The sequence below is a fragment of the Pleurodeles waltl genome, chromosome 1_1, assembly GCF_031143425.1.
Source record: "Pleurodeles waltl isolate 20211129_DDA chromosome 1_1, aPleWal1.hap1.20221129, whole genome shotgun sequence".
In the NCBI taxonomy this organism is placed as follows: Eukaryota; Metazoa; Chordata; class Amphibia; order Caudata; family Salamandridae; genus Pleurodeles; species Pleurodeles waltl.
This window is the reverse complement of record NC_090436.1, coordinates 566,891,583-566,908,184: the sequence shown is the minus strand read 5'-3', so window position 1 is coordinate 566,908,184 and position 16,602 is coordinate 566,891,583. Positions and strand designations below refer to the sequence as shown.

The following is a 16,602-nucleotide window of genomic DNA, read 5'->3' as shown; positions in this document are numbered from 1 at the left end:
GTATGTTAATCTTGCTCATCAGCAAGATGCAGGGGGCCGTCAGTCTTCACTGAGATCCAGGGCATGGTTGAAACATCAGGATCCAAGCCCAAATGTCCTGAAGTCTCTTTTTGGGGGGAAAGACGTAAAACTGCACCATGTACAGAATGGTTTTGATAAAGGGAAGTGTCTGAGAAGTAGTTAGGCGTGAGTCTGGCCCACTGATAATGAGCCACAGGGATGTTATGAGTTTCTCCACAGGCTGGAGGTGGGTAACAGCTGCCTGAGGCAAGCCCGCCTTCAACAGCCAGCCATCAAGGTAGGAGAAAACCGGGATCCCCCAGCACTGAAGTACTTGTGCAACTACCACCATTCACTTTTGTGACCACCTGAGGCATGTTGGTAAGGCCAAAAGAGAGCACAGCGAACTGAAAATCCTTATGACCTACTGTGAACCACAGGTAGCGTCGGTGGGCCTGCAGCAACAGGATATGGACTGAGATGTAAAAATAAGCATACTTTAGGTCCAGCACTACAATCTAATCTCCAGTATTTTTTATAAAAACCTTCCACGTCTCCCCTTCCCTCCACTTTCTGACTCAGCCCAAACTACAGTGGACTCCAAAACGTGCTGTCCAAACTCTTTTCTCCTTCTACCTACTCATTCGAATAATAGGTGCAGGTACGTGTTGCACTTAAGTGGAAGGATAGCGCAACATTGGTCTGGGTCAGGATGAAATCCGTTCAGGGCCTTACACTGGAGTCAAGGCAGACACGTCCACCTCCTCTGGTGACCTCGGGGCAAGCCTTGAATAAGGAACCAGCGCAGCCCTTGAAGTCAGAGAGGAAGTTGGCACTGGAGTCAGTGCAGACCCCGAGAAAGTTCTTCAGGCCCCAAAGGCATGCCAAAGGGAGCCGGAAGAGTACCAAAACTATGCAGCATGCCCTCTTGATAAACCTCAATCTGCTGCAGTGTTGCAGATGACTCATGAAATTCAGGGTACACAACGACCAGTTGAGGAAGCGGCTTCTCAATCTGGGACCAGGAGCAAAATCGACTGGCATTTCAACACCATCACAACATCCCTTTGAACAGAATGTGGTGGGATGGGGTTGAGTCCTCCTTTGTCTTCTCAGGCTTCTTCTTAGACCTGGACAAATTCAACCTTGAAGAAGACATGTAGTGGCAATGGGTCTGCACCCTCGACACAGAGTAGGAACTGGAATTCTGTGCAGTCTCTAACTTCTTTCGATGTTCAGCAACATATAGCTTCACTTTACTGTTCAGGATCGCCTTCTGATGCATGAGGGCACATTCTTCATATGTCTTGGAGATGTGCAAGAGTCCAAACACCAGAGACAGACCTTGTGCAGGTCAGTCACCAACAGCTGCTTCCTACAGTTGTATTGGGTTTGAACCCTGCAGCCTTCAGTGGGGACAGTGTTCCATTGCACAGTAGAGAAAATAATTTCAAAGGATTTATCAAACAAGGAAAAGGGTGCAGAGCTCCAGATTCACATTCAAAGGCACCACCAGAAAGGAAATGATGTTGGTGCATCGGATTAGGTCCTATATGTGTGATTCATCACTTCTAGAGCGGAAACAGGTCAAGGAAGAGATGCTCAACGCCACATAGTGGCACGGTGGAGTACTTCTGGGAAAGTCTATGCTTAGAAATATTCAAAAAGTAAGGAATCTTTGGTTAGAAGTATCCATGAGAATTGCCTTACATGATCTAGAATAAGACTATGGTTGATTTTCCAGTTGTTGCTCCTAACAGCAGCATCAAGATTTGCTTAGAATTTTTATACGAAATGTGATCTTTTTGATTACCATGACTGTGTAACTCGATTGGCCCACATCCACTGATAAGTATTCAATAAACAGTATGCAGCAAGTAAGGGACCATCGAACAAGTTCCTTACCTTCGGTAACAAATTATCTGGTAGAGACTATCCAGCTGAAGATTCCTTACCTTAGAATTCCCTGGCATCAGTTTCGAATCTGGAATTTTTCTACTGAGCAGTACCATGTGCACACAGTCGGGAGGCATCATTCAGACCCGCTTCGTTGGAGCTGTCTGTGATGTCATGGTCTTCTATATAGGGACCACCCGGCGCGTACGTCAGTTCTTTTCCACAACTTCTCACGCCATTTGGCCAGAGTCATGGACCAACCAAATTTCTCTGTCTGTCTGTGCAAAATGACAAACCCTGAAAAAGGGTAAAAATCTGAAAAAATATGATATAGCCGCAGAGCGGGGAGGCATGGGTGGACGTAAGGAATCTGCAGCTAGATAGAGCCTCTACCACATAATTTGTTACCGAAGGAAAGTAACTTGTTCGAGATGCAGATTCCTTACCTTAGAATAGATACCCAAGCCAAAACCTCCTGGCGGTGGGCTGCGGACATATACTTTATACAAGTAAGTCCTGTAGGCCCGAGCGAGAAAAACGCCTATCTCTCCTCATCTGGCTATCCAGGCAGTATTGTCTTGCGAATGTGTGCAAGGAAGCCCACGTTGCCGCCTGGCAGATGTCTAGAACTGGCACGCCTCGAGCTAATGCTGTGGTACAGCATTCACCTTTGTAGTGTGAGCTCTCAAGCCCTCGGAGGCTTCTTCTTAGCCAATGCATCGCAGATTTTAATACAGAGAACGACCCAGCGCAAAATGGTTTGTTTATCAACTACTCGACCCTTCTTTGCACCAACATACCCCACAAAGAGTTGGTCATCTACCCGGAACTCTTTTGTGCAGTCAAGGTAGAACGATAACGTTCTTTTTGGGTCTAGACGGTGGAGACGCTACTTTCTTCTTTAGAGGGATGCGGTGGAGCAAAGAAGGTGCGCAGGGTGATGTTCTGACCCAGATGGAAAGGGGTCACCAGCATGGGGAGGAAAGACACACGAGTTCTGAGGACTACCCTTTCAGGATGTACTGTGAGATACAGAGGTTTTGATAATAAAGCCAGCATCTCACTTACTCTCCTGGCACATGTGATCGCCACTAAGAAGGCTGTTTTTATAGTGTAGGAAAATGCCACTGTTGGCATGGTCACCCCCACTTGTTGCCTAGGGTTGATGCCAGCTTTGATTGGAAGTGTGCAGGGACCCTGCTCACCAGGCCCCAGCACCAGTATTTTTCCCTAAAACTGTACCTTTGTTTCCACAATTGGCACAGCCCTGGCACACAGAAAAGTCCCTTGTAAAAGGTACCCCTGTTACCAAGGGCCCTATGGCCAGGGAAGGTCCCTAAAGGCTGCAGCATGTAATATGCCACCCTCAGGGGCCCTTCACTCAGTGCATGCACACTGCTTTGCAGCTTGTGTGTGCTGGTCGGGAGAAAAGACAAAGTCGACATGGCACTCCCCTCAGAGTGCCATGCCCACAAACCACTGACTGTGGCATAGGTAAGTCACCCCTCTAGCAGGCCTTACAGGACTAAGGCAGGGTGCACTATACCACAGGTGTGGGTACAGCTGCATGAGCACTATGCCCCTACAGTGTCTAAGTTATTCTTAGACATTGTAAGTGCAGGGTAGCCATAAAGAGTTTATGGTATGGGAGTTTGTCATTAGGAACTCCACAGCACCATAAAGGCTACACTCAATCATGGGAAGTTTGGTATCAAACTTCTCAGCACAATAAATCCACACTGATGCCAGTGTTGGACTTATTACAAAATGCACACAGAGGGCATCTTAGATACACCCCCTGTATGTTAGCCTAACTGCTAGTGCAAGGCTGGCCGGTCAGTGCCAGCCTGCTACTTCCAGACGAGTTTCTGACCACATGGGGTGAGTGCCTTTGTGCACTCTGTGGTCAGGAAAAAAAATATGTCCTGGGTTGAGGTGCTTCACACCTCCCCCTGCAGGAACTGTAACACGTGGTGGTGAGCCTCAAAGGCTCAAGCCTGGTGTTAAAAAGCCCCAGGGCACTCCAGCTAGTGGAGATGCACACCCCCTAGATAAGCCCCCACTTTTTGATGGCAAGTCCGGAGGGATAATGACAAAATCAAGGTGGAGTCACCCCCCTAAGCCAGGTCCACCCCTAAGGTGACCAGAGCTGAAGTGACCCCCTCCTTGAGAAATCCTCCATCTTGCTTTGGAGGATTAGAACCAATAGGAATAGGGATAGGGATGTGTTCCCCCTCCCGAGAGGGAGCAGGCACAAGGAGGGTGTAGCCACCCTCAGGGACAGTAGCCATTGGCTACTGCCCTCTAACACTACCACACCCCTAAATTTAGTACATAGGGACAACCATGAACCCAGCTCTTCAGATTCCTGACGTCCTCACAAGAAGAAGAAGGACAGATGAGCTGAAAACCCCACCGAGAAGAAAAGGAGACAACAAATGACTTGGCCCCAGCACTACCAGCCTGTCTCCTGCTTCAAAGACTCTGAAATCGAACAGCAACGCATTCTGCAGGACCAGCGACAACAGAAAAGCCTCCAGGGGGCTGCCTGCATCACAGAGGACCAAGAACTCCCGTGGGCAGCGGCTCTGTCCACCAAGAAAAAAGAACATCCATCTTTAAAGAGACTCCCACCTCACTCCAGAAGCGTGAGTCCCCAACACTCTGCACCCAACGCCCCTGGCCCGTGTACAGAGAAATCAACTACTCAGAAAGGACCCCCATGAGACTCAGACGACGTGTCCACCCTGGGCTGACCTCTCTGCACCCCCATGACGACACCTGCAGAGGGAATCCCGTGGACCCCCTGACCACCACCGGCCGGGACGAAGACATCCGACGCATGGAGAAGCACTTCACCACAGCCCCCAGGCCCGAGAAAAACAGACCAGCAACGACCAGCAGGCGGCCCTCACCCTTGCCCAGTTGGTGGCTTGCCCAAGAGACCCTGTCTGCAGCACTTAAGTGACCCCCGGGTCCCTCCATAGAATTCTATTGAGAACCCGGCACCCTGTTTGCACATTGCACCTGGCCGTCCCTGTGCCGCTGAGGGTGTGGTTTGAGTGTCTACTTGGGGACCCTCCAGTACTCCTCCAAACTCCCTTGGTCTGCCCTCTGACAACGCGGGTACTTACCTGCAACCAGACTGGAATCGGAGTACCCCCTATCTCCATAGGTGCCCACGTTATTTTGGCTCCAGTTTGACCTCTGCACCTGACCGGCCCTGTGTTGCTGGTGCTGGGTGTTTGGGGTTGCCTTAAACCCCCAAAGGTGGACAACCTATACCTCAGAGATTGAACCCGTAAGTGTGGTACTTACCTCTGAAACTCTACTGTACTTACCTCCCACAGGAACTGTAGAAATTTGCACAGTGTCCACTTTAAAAAAAGCTTTTTGCCATTTTAATGAAAACTGTGTACAATATTGAATCTATTCAGTCTCAACTATTACTATGCAAAGTACCTTTAATTTTATGTACTTACCTGCTAAATGAATCTTGTGGTTCTAAAAATAAATTAAAAAACGAAAATGTTTCTATATAAAAACCTATTGGCCTGGAGTTAAGTCATTGTGTGTGTTTTCACTTATTGCTTGTGTGTGTACAACAAATGCTTAACACTACCCTTTGATAAGCATAACTGCTCGACCACACTACCACAAATAGAGCATTAGTATTAACTATTATTGCCTCTGTCAAGCCTCTTGGGGAACCCCTGGACAATGTGCACACTATATCTCATTTTGATATAGTATATACAGAGCGAGCTTCCTACAATACCATACTCTCCGTGCCCAGTCCGGAGCCACCAAGATGAGATGGGCCTGGTCGTTCCTGATCTTCTTGAGAACTCTGGGCTCCACTCGAGCCGAAAAGCGTCTCCGGGCGAGTGCCGCCTTGGAAACTCCAATGCGCAGAACACCTGACATTGCGCGTTCTATGCGGAGGCGAACAGATCTAACCAAGGTTCTCCCACTGCTGAAAGAGACCTTGCGCCACCTCCGGATGGAAACGCCATTTGTGACCAGCTGTGTATCGACAGCTGAGTTCGTCTGCTCTGGCGTTGAGAGAACCTGTCAGATGTTGAACCACCAGGGTCATGCCTTGTTGTTCCAGCCATGTCCAGAGATGTAGTGCCTCTTGACAAAGGGTCCAGGACCCTACTCTGCCCTGTTTGTTACAGTACCACATGGCGGTAGTATTGTCCGTGAACACCTGCACTACTTTCCCTTTGAGAGAGGGAAGAAATGCTTTCAACACAAGCCTGATCGCCCGGAGCTCCAGAATATTGATATGGAGCCCAGACTCCGCCGGAGACCAGAGGCCTATGATCTCCACCTCTCCCATATGGCTGCCTCAACCCAGAAGTGACTCATCTGTCACTATAGATAGATCTGGCTGGGGAAGGGAGAGTGATCTGCCGTGGACCCAATGCGGATTCGAACGCCACCACTGCAGGTCTTTCGCAGTCCCCTCCGAGATATGGACCATGTCTGAGAGATTCCCCGGATGCCGCACCCAATGGAACTTCAAGTCCCACTGTAGAGCCCACATATGCCATCTGGCATGTGTCACTAGCAGGATGCAGGAGGCCATGGGGCCCAGCAGCCTCAGAGTCAGTCTCACTGAAACCCAGGACAGAGGCTGAAAGATCAAAATCATAGCCTGAACATCTTTGACTCGCTTTTTGGGAGGATAAGCCCTAAACTGCACTGTGTCCAGAACAGCTCCAATGAAAGGGAGCGTCTGAGAGGGACTCAGCTGTGACTACGGCATGTTTATAGTGAACCCCAGGGTGTGCAGGAGGTTCGCCGTAGTCTGAAGGAGGGAGACTACTTTCTGGGGCGAGTCTGCCTTCAACAGCCAGTCGTCGAGGTAGGGGAAGACTGAGACCCCTAACCTGTGCAGATGAGCTGCAACCACTGCCATCACTTTCCTGAACACCTGAGGGGCTGGTAAGGCTGAAGGGGAGCACGGTAAACTGATAGTGCTTGTGATCTGGGTTGGGTTTGGACCAAGTACCCAAAAGGACATCGGTGAGGGCTTAATTGAAAGGTAAAAGGGGTTCTGATGTGGGAGCTCCTGGCTGAAGCAACTCTGTCAGGAGGTTGGACCTGACCTCTACAGTAGGTAGCTTGAGGCCAAGGACCTCGGCCGCCCTACTGACCACTATACCGTAAGTCGCTCCCTCTGCGGTAGCCACGGTAGGAGAAGAGAGCATGCCGGCATCTGGAGAAGTGTCCAGTCCACTGGCGTCGCCCAATTCCTCTGCCCTGTCCAAAGATGGGTCATCCTGGTATTCATAAGGATTCAGGGATCCCTCCAATCCTCCCCTGAATTCGTAGCCATAGGAAAAAGGGTCTAAATCTGACCTGGGGTGAATAGGCTTCATCAAAGACAAAGGCGGCATTGGCCGACCCCGCTCAGACTCCGAGTCGTCCGGGATAAGGAACAGGTTGATGTCGATAATGGGCACTACTGACATCGGGAGCGTCGACAATCGACCCGGTGCCAGGGAAGGTCTCAGCGGTGCGAGCGGCACAGGTGCGGATCCGGAGGGGACATCGCTGGCCAGAGCTGAACCTGCCGGCGCGGATCCTGAAGTCCCCTCAACTGAACCCCTCGGGCCCTGAAGGCTCAGTATCGGGGGCAGTCTGCCCAAAGATAAGGCGCATGGCCTCACAGAGTTCATTAAGTTGGGTGGGGTCGCTCCGGCTCCCAGAAACTCAGGGAAGTGCGGAGCGGACCCAGAAGCAGGCTTCGAAGACGAAGGCTGTAGGAAGTTGGCTCTGTATATACTATTGCAAAGTGAGAGATAGTGTGCACAGAGTCCAAGGGTTCCCCTTTGAGGTAGAAAGTCGCAAAATTAGATAATACTAATGCACTATTTTGTAGTAGTGTGGTCGAGCAGTAGGCTTATCCGAGGGCAGTGTTAAGCATTTGTTGTACACACACACACAGGCAATATAAATGAGGAACATACACTCAAAGACTTAATTCCAGGCCAATGGGTTTTTATATAGAAAAATATATTTTCCTAATTTATTTTAGAACCACAAGATTCAAGATTTGAGGTAAGTACATAAAATGCAAGGTACATCACACAGGTAAGTATAGAATTTTGATTTAAAACAGTATTACACACAGTTTTGGTTAAAATGGCAATAAGCTATTTTAAAAGTGGACACTGCAAAAATCAACAGTTCCTGAGGGAGGTAAGTTTGGTTAGTTGTTGCAAGTAAGTAAAACACTTAACCAGTCAGTCTTCTTGGCATAGGCCGCTCACCGTTTGGGGTTCAAGGCAACCCCAAAGCCACAGCACCAGCAACACAGGTCCCATCAGGTGCAGAGGTCAAATGAGGGTCCAAAAAACGTAGGCGCCTATGAAGAACAGGGGTGCTCCGATTCTAGTCTGCTTACAGGTAAGTACCTGCGTCCTCGGGGAGCAGACCAGGGGGTTTTGTAGAGCACTGGGACACACACACACAAGCCCACAAAACACACCCTCAGCGGCACAGGGGCGGCCAGGTACAGTAGGCAAAGTAGGTGTCGGGTTTGCTATTGAAACAAAGGAGGGACCCCGGGGTCAATTAGGCGATGCAGGCACGGCACAGGGGGGCTTCTTGGGCCAGCCACCGACTGGGATAGGATGAGGGCCTCTTGTTGGTCATTCCTGTACTGGTAGGTAGTTCCTCTCGGTCCTGGGGACTGCGGGTGCAGTGCTTGGTCCAGGCGTCGGGTTCCTTTGTTACCAGGCAGTCACGGTCAGGGGAAACCTCTGAATCCTCTATGCAGGCGTCGCTGTGGGTGTGCAGGGAGGTCGACTCAGGGTGTCCACGTCATTGGAGTCGCCTGGGAGTCCTCTCTGCGGTGTTGGTTGTCCTGGACTCGAGGCGGGGGCATTGGGTGCAGAGTATGAAGTCTCACGCTTCCGGCGGGAAGGGAGAGTCTCATTAAAAGTTGCTTTAAAGTTGAAAAGTTGTTGTAATTTCTGAACAGTGCCGCTGTTCTCTGGAGTTTCTTGGTCCTTTAGGTGCAGGGCAGTCCTCTAAATCCTCAGAGGTTGCTGGACCCGCTGGATGCATCGCTGTGCAGGTTCTTTGAGTCTGGAGACAGGCAGGTAGGGCTGGGGCCAAGTCAGTTGGTGTCTCCGTTGTCTCTGCGGGGCTTTCAGGTCAGAAGTCCTTCTTCTTTCTTCAGGTTGTAGGACTCTGGTTTCCTGGGTTCAGGGTTGCCCCTAAAAACTGAACTTAGGGGTGTGTTTAGGTCAGGAGGGCAGTAGCCAATGGCTACTGTCCTTGAGGGTGGCTAAACTCTCCTTGTGCCTCCTCCCAGAGGGGAAGGAGGGCACATCCCTATTCCATTTGGGGGTATCCTCCAATCTCAAGATGGAGGATTTCTAAAGGCAGGGGTCACCTCAGCTCAGGGCACCTTAGGGGCAGTCCTAACTTGTAGGTGACTCCTCCTTGTTTTACTCATTAGCTCCTCTGGACTTGCCACCAAAAGTGGGGGCTGTGTCCGGAGGGGCAGGCATCTCCACTACCTGGGATGTCCTGGGGTGCTGTAACAACAGGCAGAAGCCTTTGAGGCTCACCGCCAGATGTTACAGTTCCTGCAGGCGGAGGTGTGAAGTACCTCCACCCAGTACAGGCTTTGTTCCTGGCCACAGAGTGACAAAGGCACTCACCCCATGTGGCCAGAAACTTGTCTGGTTGTGGTAGGCTGGCAGGAACTGGTCAGGCTAGCTCTAGGAGTCGGACTGGTACTTTGGGGGCATCTCTAAGATGCCCTCTGGGTGTATTTTACAATAAATCCCACACTGGCATCAAGTGTGCATTTATTGTGCTGAGAAGTTTGATACCAAACTTCCCAGATTTCAGTGTAGCCATTATGGAACTGTGGAGTTCGTAATTGAGAGACACCCTGTAGGAAGCTGGCTCTGTATATACTATCTCAAAGTAAGAGATAGTGTGCACAGAGTCCAAGGGTTCCCCTTAGAGGTAAGATAGTGGTAAAATGAGATAATTCTAATGCTCTATTTTGTGGTAGTGTGGTCGAGCAGTAGGCTTATCAGAGGGTAGTGTTAAGCATTTGTTGTACACACACAGGCAATAAATGAGGAAAACACACTCAAGGACTTAACTCCAGGCCAATAGTTTTAATATAGAAAAATATATTTTCTTAATTCAATTTTAGAACCACGAGTTCAAGATTTGAAGTAAATACATAAAATGCAAGGTACTCCACACAGGTAAGTTAGGAACTTTGAATTAGAGCAGTAGCATACACAGTTTTAGTAAAAATGGCAATAAGATATTTTGAAAGTGGACACAGTGCAAAAATCAAGAGTTCCTGGGGGAGGTGAGTAAGGTTAAGTTTCTGGGGTAAGTAAAGCACTTACAAGTTCAGTTTCCTGGGCATAGGCAGCCCACCGTTCAAGGCAACCCCAAAGTCACCACACCAGCAACACACGGCCGATCAGGTGCAGAGGTCAAAGGAGGGCCTAAAACACATAGGCGCCTATGGAGAACAGAGGTGCTCCGGTTCCAGTCTTTGGAGGGCACACCAGGGGGGTTTTGGAGAACACTGAGGGGGACACAAGTAGGCACACAAAACACACCCTCAGTGGCACAGGGGTGGCCGGGAGCAGTGTGCTTAGCAGGCATTGGGTTTTCAGGTTTAGGGCAGTCCTCTCAGGCTTCAGAGGTCACTGGTCCATGTCGGATGCGTCGTTGTACAGGTTCTTTGGCTCTGGAGACAGGCCGGTCGGGCTGTGACCAAATCAGTTGTCATCTCCGTCGTCTCTGCAGGGCTTTCAGGTTAGCAGTCCTTCTTTGTGTAGGTTGCAAGAATCTGATTTCCTGGGTTCTGGGGTGCCCCTAAATACTGAATTTAGGGGTGTGTTTAGGTCAGGCCGGCAGTAGCCAATGGCTACTGTCCTGGAGGGTGGCTACACCCTCTTTGTGCCCCCTCCCTGAGGGGAGGGGACACATCCTTAATCCTATTGGGGGAGTCCCCAATAACCAAGATGGAGGATTTCTAAAGGCAGGGGTTACCTCAGCTCAGGGCACCTTAGGGGCTGTCCTGACTTTTGGGTGACTCCTCCTTGTTTTTCTCATTATCTCCTCTGGACTTGCGGCCAAAAGTGGGGGCTATGTCCAGAGGGCCGGGCATCTCCACTAGCTGGGGGGGGGGGTGAGAAGCACATCCACCCAGGACAGGCTTTGTTTCTGTCCTCAGAGAGCACAAAACCTCTCACCCCAGGGGTGGCAGAAACCCATCTCAGTGGCAGGCTGGCACTGACCAGTCAGTCCTGCACTGAAGGGTTGGGTAAATTACAGGGGGCATCTTCTAAGATGCCCTCTGTGTGCATTTTGTAATAAGTCCAACACTGGCATCAGTGTGGGTTTATTATTCTGAGATGTTTGATACCAAAGTTCCCAGTATTCAGTGTAGCCATTATGGAGCTGTGGAGTTCGTTTTTGACAGACTCCCAGACCATATACTTAATATGGCCACACTGTACTTACAATGTCTAAGAATGGTCTTAGACACTGTAGGGGCATATTGCTCATGCAGCTATGCCCTCACCTGTGGTATAGTGCACCCTGCCTTAGGGCTGTAAGGCCTGCTAGAGGGGTGACTTACCTATGCAACAGGCAGTATTTTGTAGGCATGGCATCCTGAGGGGGATGCCATGTTGACTTTGCCTTTTTCTCCCCACCAACACATACAATCTGCAATGGCAGTGTGCCTGAGCTAGGTGAGGGGTCCCTTAGGGTGGCACAACACATGCTGCAGCCCTTAGGGACCTTCCCTGGTCACAGGGCCCTTGGTACCACTGGTACCTTTTACAAGGGACTTATCTGTGCGCCAGGGGTGTGCCAATTGTGGAACAATGGTACATTTTGACTTGAAGAACACTGTTGCTGGGGCCTGGTTAGCAGGGTCCCAGCACACTTCTCAGTCAAGTCAGCATCAATATCAGGCAAAAAAGTGGGGGGTAACTGCAACAGGGAGCCATTTTCCTATACTCCCCGACCATATACTCAGTATGGCTACCCTGCACTTACAATGTCTAAGGTTTGGCTTAGACCCTGTAGGGGCATAGTGCTCATGCAACTATGCCCTCTCCTGTGGTATAGTGCACTCTGCCTTAGGGCTGTAAGGCCTGCTTGAGGGGTGACTTACCTATACCACAGGCATTGGGTTGTGGGCATGACATTCTGAGGGGAGTGCCATGTCGACTTTGTCTTTTTCTCCCCACCAGCACACACAAGCTGTGAGACAGTGTGCATGTGCTGAGTGAGGGGTCCCCAGGGTGGAATAATACATGCTGCAGCCCTTAGAGACGTTCCCTGGCCACAGGGCCCTTGGTACCATTTACAAGGGACTTTTCTGTGTGCCAGGGCTGTGCCAACTGTGGGAAAAAAGGTACAGGTTTAGGGAAAGAACACTGGTGCTGTGGCCTGGTTTGCAGGGTCCCAGCACACTTTCAAGGGAGGGAGCACAAGGAGGGTGTAGCCACCCTCAGGGATAGTAGCCATTGGCTAATGGCTTCCAGCCCTAACACACCCCTTAATTAAGTATTTAAGGGCGACCCTGAACACAAGAAATTAGATTCCTGATGACCTACCAAGAAGAAGGAGTGCCTAGCTGAAAAGCCCCACAGAGAAGAAGGAAAACGACAACTGCTTTGGCCCCAGCCCTGTCTCCAACTTCAAAGAACCTGCACGAGCAATGTATCCTGCGGGCCCGGCGACCTCTGCCGACTCAGAGGACTGCCCTGCGACTACAAAGGATCAAGAACTCCCATGGACAGAGGACCTGTCCAACAAAGAAAGAAGAAACCATCTTTAAAGGGACTCTCACCTCACTCCAGAAGCACGAGTCCCCACCACTCTGCACCCGACGCCCCTGGCCCGTGTCCAGAGAAACTGACGACCCAAAGAGGATCCCCTGGCGACTCAGACGACGTGTCCACTCTGGGCTAACCTCTCTGCATCCCCACAACGTCACCTGCAGAGGGAATCCGGAGGACCCCACTGACTGCGACTGCCCGGGATGAAGAAATCTGATGCCTGGAAGAAGCACTGCACCCACAGCCCCGGTCTGTGAAGACCCAACCACCGGTGCAGCACTGACCAGCATGCAGCCCTCCCCCTTGCCCAGGTCGGTGGCTGGCCCAAGAAGCCCCCCCTGTGGCCTGCCTGCAATGTCTGAGTGACTCTCCCCCCGGGTCCCTCCACTGAAATCTATAGGAAACCAGACGCCCTGTTTTCCCCACTGCACCCAGCCGCCCCGTGCCACTGAGGGTGTGTTTTGTGTGCCTACTTGGGACCCCCTCAGAGCTCTACTAAACCCCCCTGGTCTGCTCCCTGAGGACACGGGTACTTACCTGCCAGCAGACCGGCACCGGACCACCCCCTGTCTCCATAGGTGCCCATGTTATTTGTGTTCCTCTTTGACCTCTGCACCTGACTGGCCTGGTGTTGCTGGTGCTCGGTGTTTGAGATTAACTTGAACCCCCAACAGTGGGCTACCTATGCCCCGGAGACTGAACTTGCAAGTGCTTTACTTACTGTATTAACCAAACTGTACTTACCTCCCCTAGAAACTGTTGAATTTTGCAGTGTCCACTTTTAAAATAGCTTATTGCCATTTTATGAAAAACTATGTACATTACTGTTTTGGTTCAAAGTCTTATCTATACCTATGCAAAGTACATTACATTTAATGTACCTACCTGCAATTTGAATCTTGTGGTTCTAAAATAAATTAAGAAAATAATATTTTTCTATATAAAAACTTATTGGCCTGGAGTTAAGTCATTGAGTGTGTGTTCTCATTTATTGCTTGAGTGTGTACAACAAATGCTTAAAACTACCCTCTGACAAGCCTAACTGCTCGACCACAGTACCACAAATAGAGCATTAGTATTATCTGTTATTGACTCTGTAAAGCCTCTAGGGGAACCCCTGGAATCTGTGCACACTATATCTCATTTTGATATAGTATATACAGAGCCAGCTTCCTACAATGGGGATATGAAAATAAGCACCCTGCAAGTCCAGCACTGTCATCCAGTCTCCTGTGTGTATGGTAAATAGGACCTGAGCCAAAGTGAGCATCTTGAACTTCTTCTTGAGGAAGAGATTGAGGGACCAGTGGTCTGGATAGGGTTAGAGGCCCTTGTCCTTTTTGGGGACTAGAACGTAGAGGAAATAGCAACCATGACCTACTTCTTGAACGAGAACCATCTCTATCTCTTCCTTACCCAAGAGAAGGGCAAGTGATCCTCATTAATCCAATCATAGGATGGTGGTGTGGATGGAGGGGTATCCTCGAAGGGGAGGGTGTAGACCCTTCGGACTATCTGTAAAACCAACCTGTCTGACGAGATGGATTGTCAGCGGAGCAGGTGATGACAAATCCTCTCACCAACTGGTCCATGGTGAGGGAGAGTCGGACTAAGAAGGTTTCGAGGCTGTTGTGGGGGTGTGAATGTGGGGGTTGGGGGGAAAGAGGACAGCACAGGCCTCCTCCAGGACCTGTGGCAGCACATAAGCAACCCTGTCCAGCAGCATGTAGGAATAACAGCACAAAAGGCATGCCGTGTTCACAGACCACACTGCATGGCTGGCGGAAGAAAGCATTTTCTTCCCAAGTGAGTCCAACATTTTGTAGTCCCTATCCAGATGGAATATACTTTGAGAGGTAGAGACTTGGACCACCGAGCTCTCAGGGGTAGGATGTTGGGTAAAAAAACTTGGTCCCCTGGTGCAGGGTGATGGAGGCAGGCAATTGTCCTGTTCAGAGGAGCCCTGTGCTGAGTTTGGACCAGGTAACCAGTAGGACATCCGTAAAGGCCACATTAAATGAGAGCAGAGGTTTTGAGGTGAAAGCTCCCAGTTGTAGCACCTATATCAAGAGATTAGTCTTAACAGCCACCAAAGGCAGTTGAAGTTCAAGGATCTCAGCCACTCTTCTCACTACTTTAGCATAAGACGCTTCCCTCCTCTGTAGCCATGGTAGGTGGAGAAAGTATGGCAGTATCTGGAGAAGACTCCAGTCCGATGGACCCAACCAGGTCTTTACACCAGTCCATTCCTTCATGAATATGGTATTCTAAAAGATCCAGTGACCTCTCCCATTCATCCCGAGGCCTAACCAATAATAAAAGGGCTCAGGATCCGATCTAGGAGGCAAGGCTCCTGTCTGAGTCAGCCTTGTATGACGCCCATCTGGCTCTGTGTCAGAGATCACTATTGGGATGGTGATGCCCATGGGCGTCTGGACTGGCGTTGGGTAAGGTCGGGGTGGTACGACCAACGGATCTGGGACCGGATCCCTGGGTTCCCCTCGGCTCTGAGGCCAAAGTCACTGGCGCAGAACACAAAGGGACCCCTTCTGACTCTGCGGTCCCAAAAGGCGCTCCAGTGTGTCAGGTTGCACTAAAATGAGGCACGTTGCCTTGTAAAACTCTCTGAGGTGGGCAGTGGTCACTCTGGATCCCGGAAACTCAGAGAGGGTGCACTAAAATGAGGCACGCTGCCTTGTAAAACTCTCTGAGGTGGGCAGTGGTCACTCTGGATCCTGGCAACTCAGGAAGGGGTGGAGTCGGTCCAGGCTCTGCAGAACAAAGCCTAGAGTGTCGACGCTCCCTCGTCTCGTCGGCGGATGGACAAGGATAAGTCGAAGAATGCTTTGACTTCTTGGACTTCTTCCAATGCCTCAACTTACTTGATCGTCTCGAGGACTTAAGAGTGGGACAACAACAATGGGCCATTCTCTTGACAGAGATCTCGACTTGCATGGAGTCGGGCCACCATCAGCTTCAGGGACCACTCCCTCAAAGACTTTGGATGCATGGCCGACACTCAGAGCACAACTTTGGGTCATGTCGCACTCCATGCACAAAAGAAGCACGAGGCGCGGATCTCTCATGGACAGCAATCAACCAATGACAGGATCCACATAGCTTGAAGCCAGTCTTTCTAGAGGACATCCTCAACGCACAAGAGTAGAAAACTTAAAAAATTCTCGACGAAAAGGCCAAAAAAGCCAGTCAAGAAGTGACAGAGGAGTAGCTCTCTTCAGATCAGCGCTTGCTGGGGTGGAAAGAAAAGAACTGATGTCAACCCTCCGGGTGGTACCTATATAGGATCCGCAACGTCATATTCGGAGCGGACGACATCGACGACGGACCCAATCAACGCCACCTAAGAGGACGCAGGGGTACTGCTCACGCCAATCTTCTGGATACAGTGTGACACCTGGGCGAATTCAAACTTAAGGAATCTGCAAATAGAAGTCTCTATCAGACAGTGTGAAACAAAAGAAAATTACAGAGTCAAACATGTACATTAACATATTTACCTGTGGTATGACAATATCAGCTAATGCCTTAGAAAGTCTGTATAATTCCATTGTGTTTTCCAACTTCAAAGATCCATTATGCTGAACATCATATTTTATGCAGTCATAGATGTCTGGAATTTTGCTAATGTCATATCGACCATTTTTTGTTTTAAAGTCCTTTTCCAGTTTGGCCCATCTGCGCAGCATTAACTCAAGAGTTTCGCTATGGTAAAGCTGAATATCTAAAATGAAAAACATGCACAATGCGTTAGAAATATTCAGGGTTTAGGTCGTAAGATCGTATCAAATAACTGTCACCCCTACAGCCCACTAATGTCATAATTTCA

At 49.9% G+C, this 16,602-nt stretch overlaps 1 protein-coding gene across 1 annotated transcript in view; it reads right to left on the bottom strand.

The window, feature by feature from the left end:
- PPIP5K2 (diphosphoinositol pentakisphosphate kinase 2) overlaps positions 1-16,602 on the bottom strand; it is a 1,112,711-nt gene that overhangs the window by 627,417 nt on the left and 468,692 nt on the right. The window contains exon 19 of the mRNA XM_069226183.1: positions 16,274-16,497. Coding sequence (XP_069082284.1) covers positions 16,274-16,497 — 224 coding nt within the window. The remainder of the gene's footprint in view (positions 1-16,273; positions 16,498-16,602) is intronic.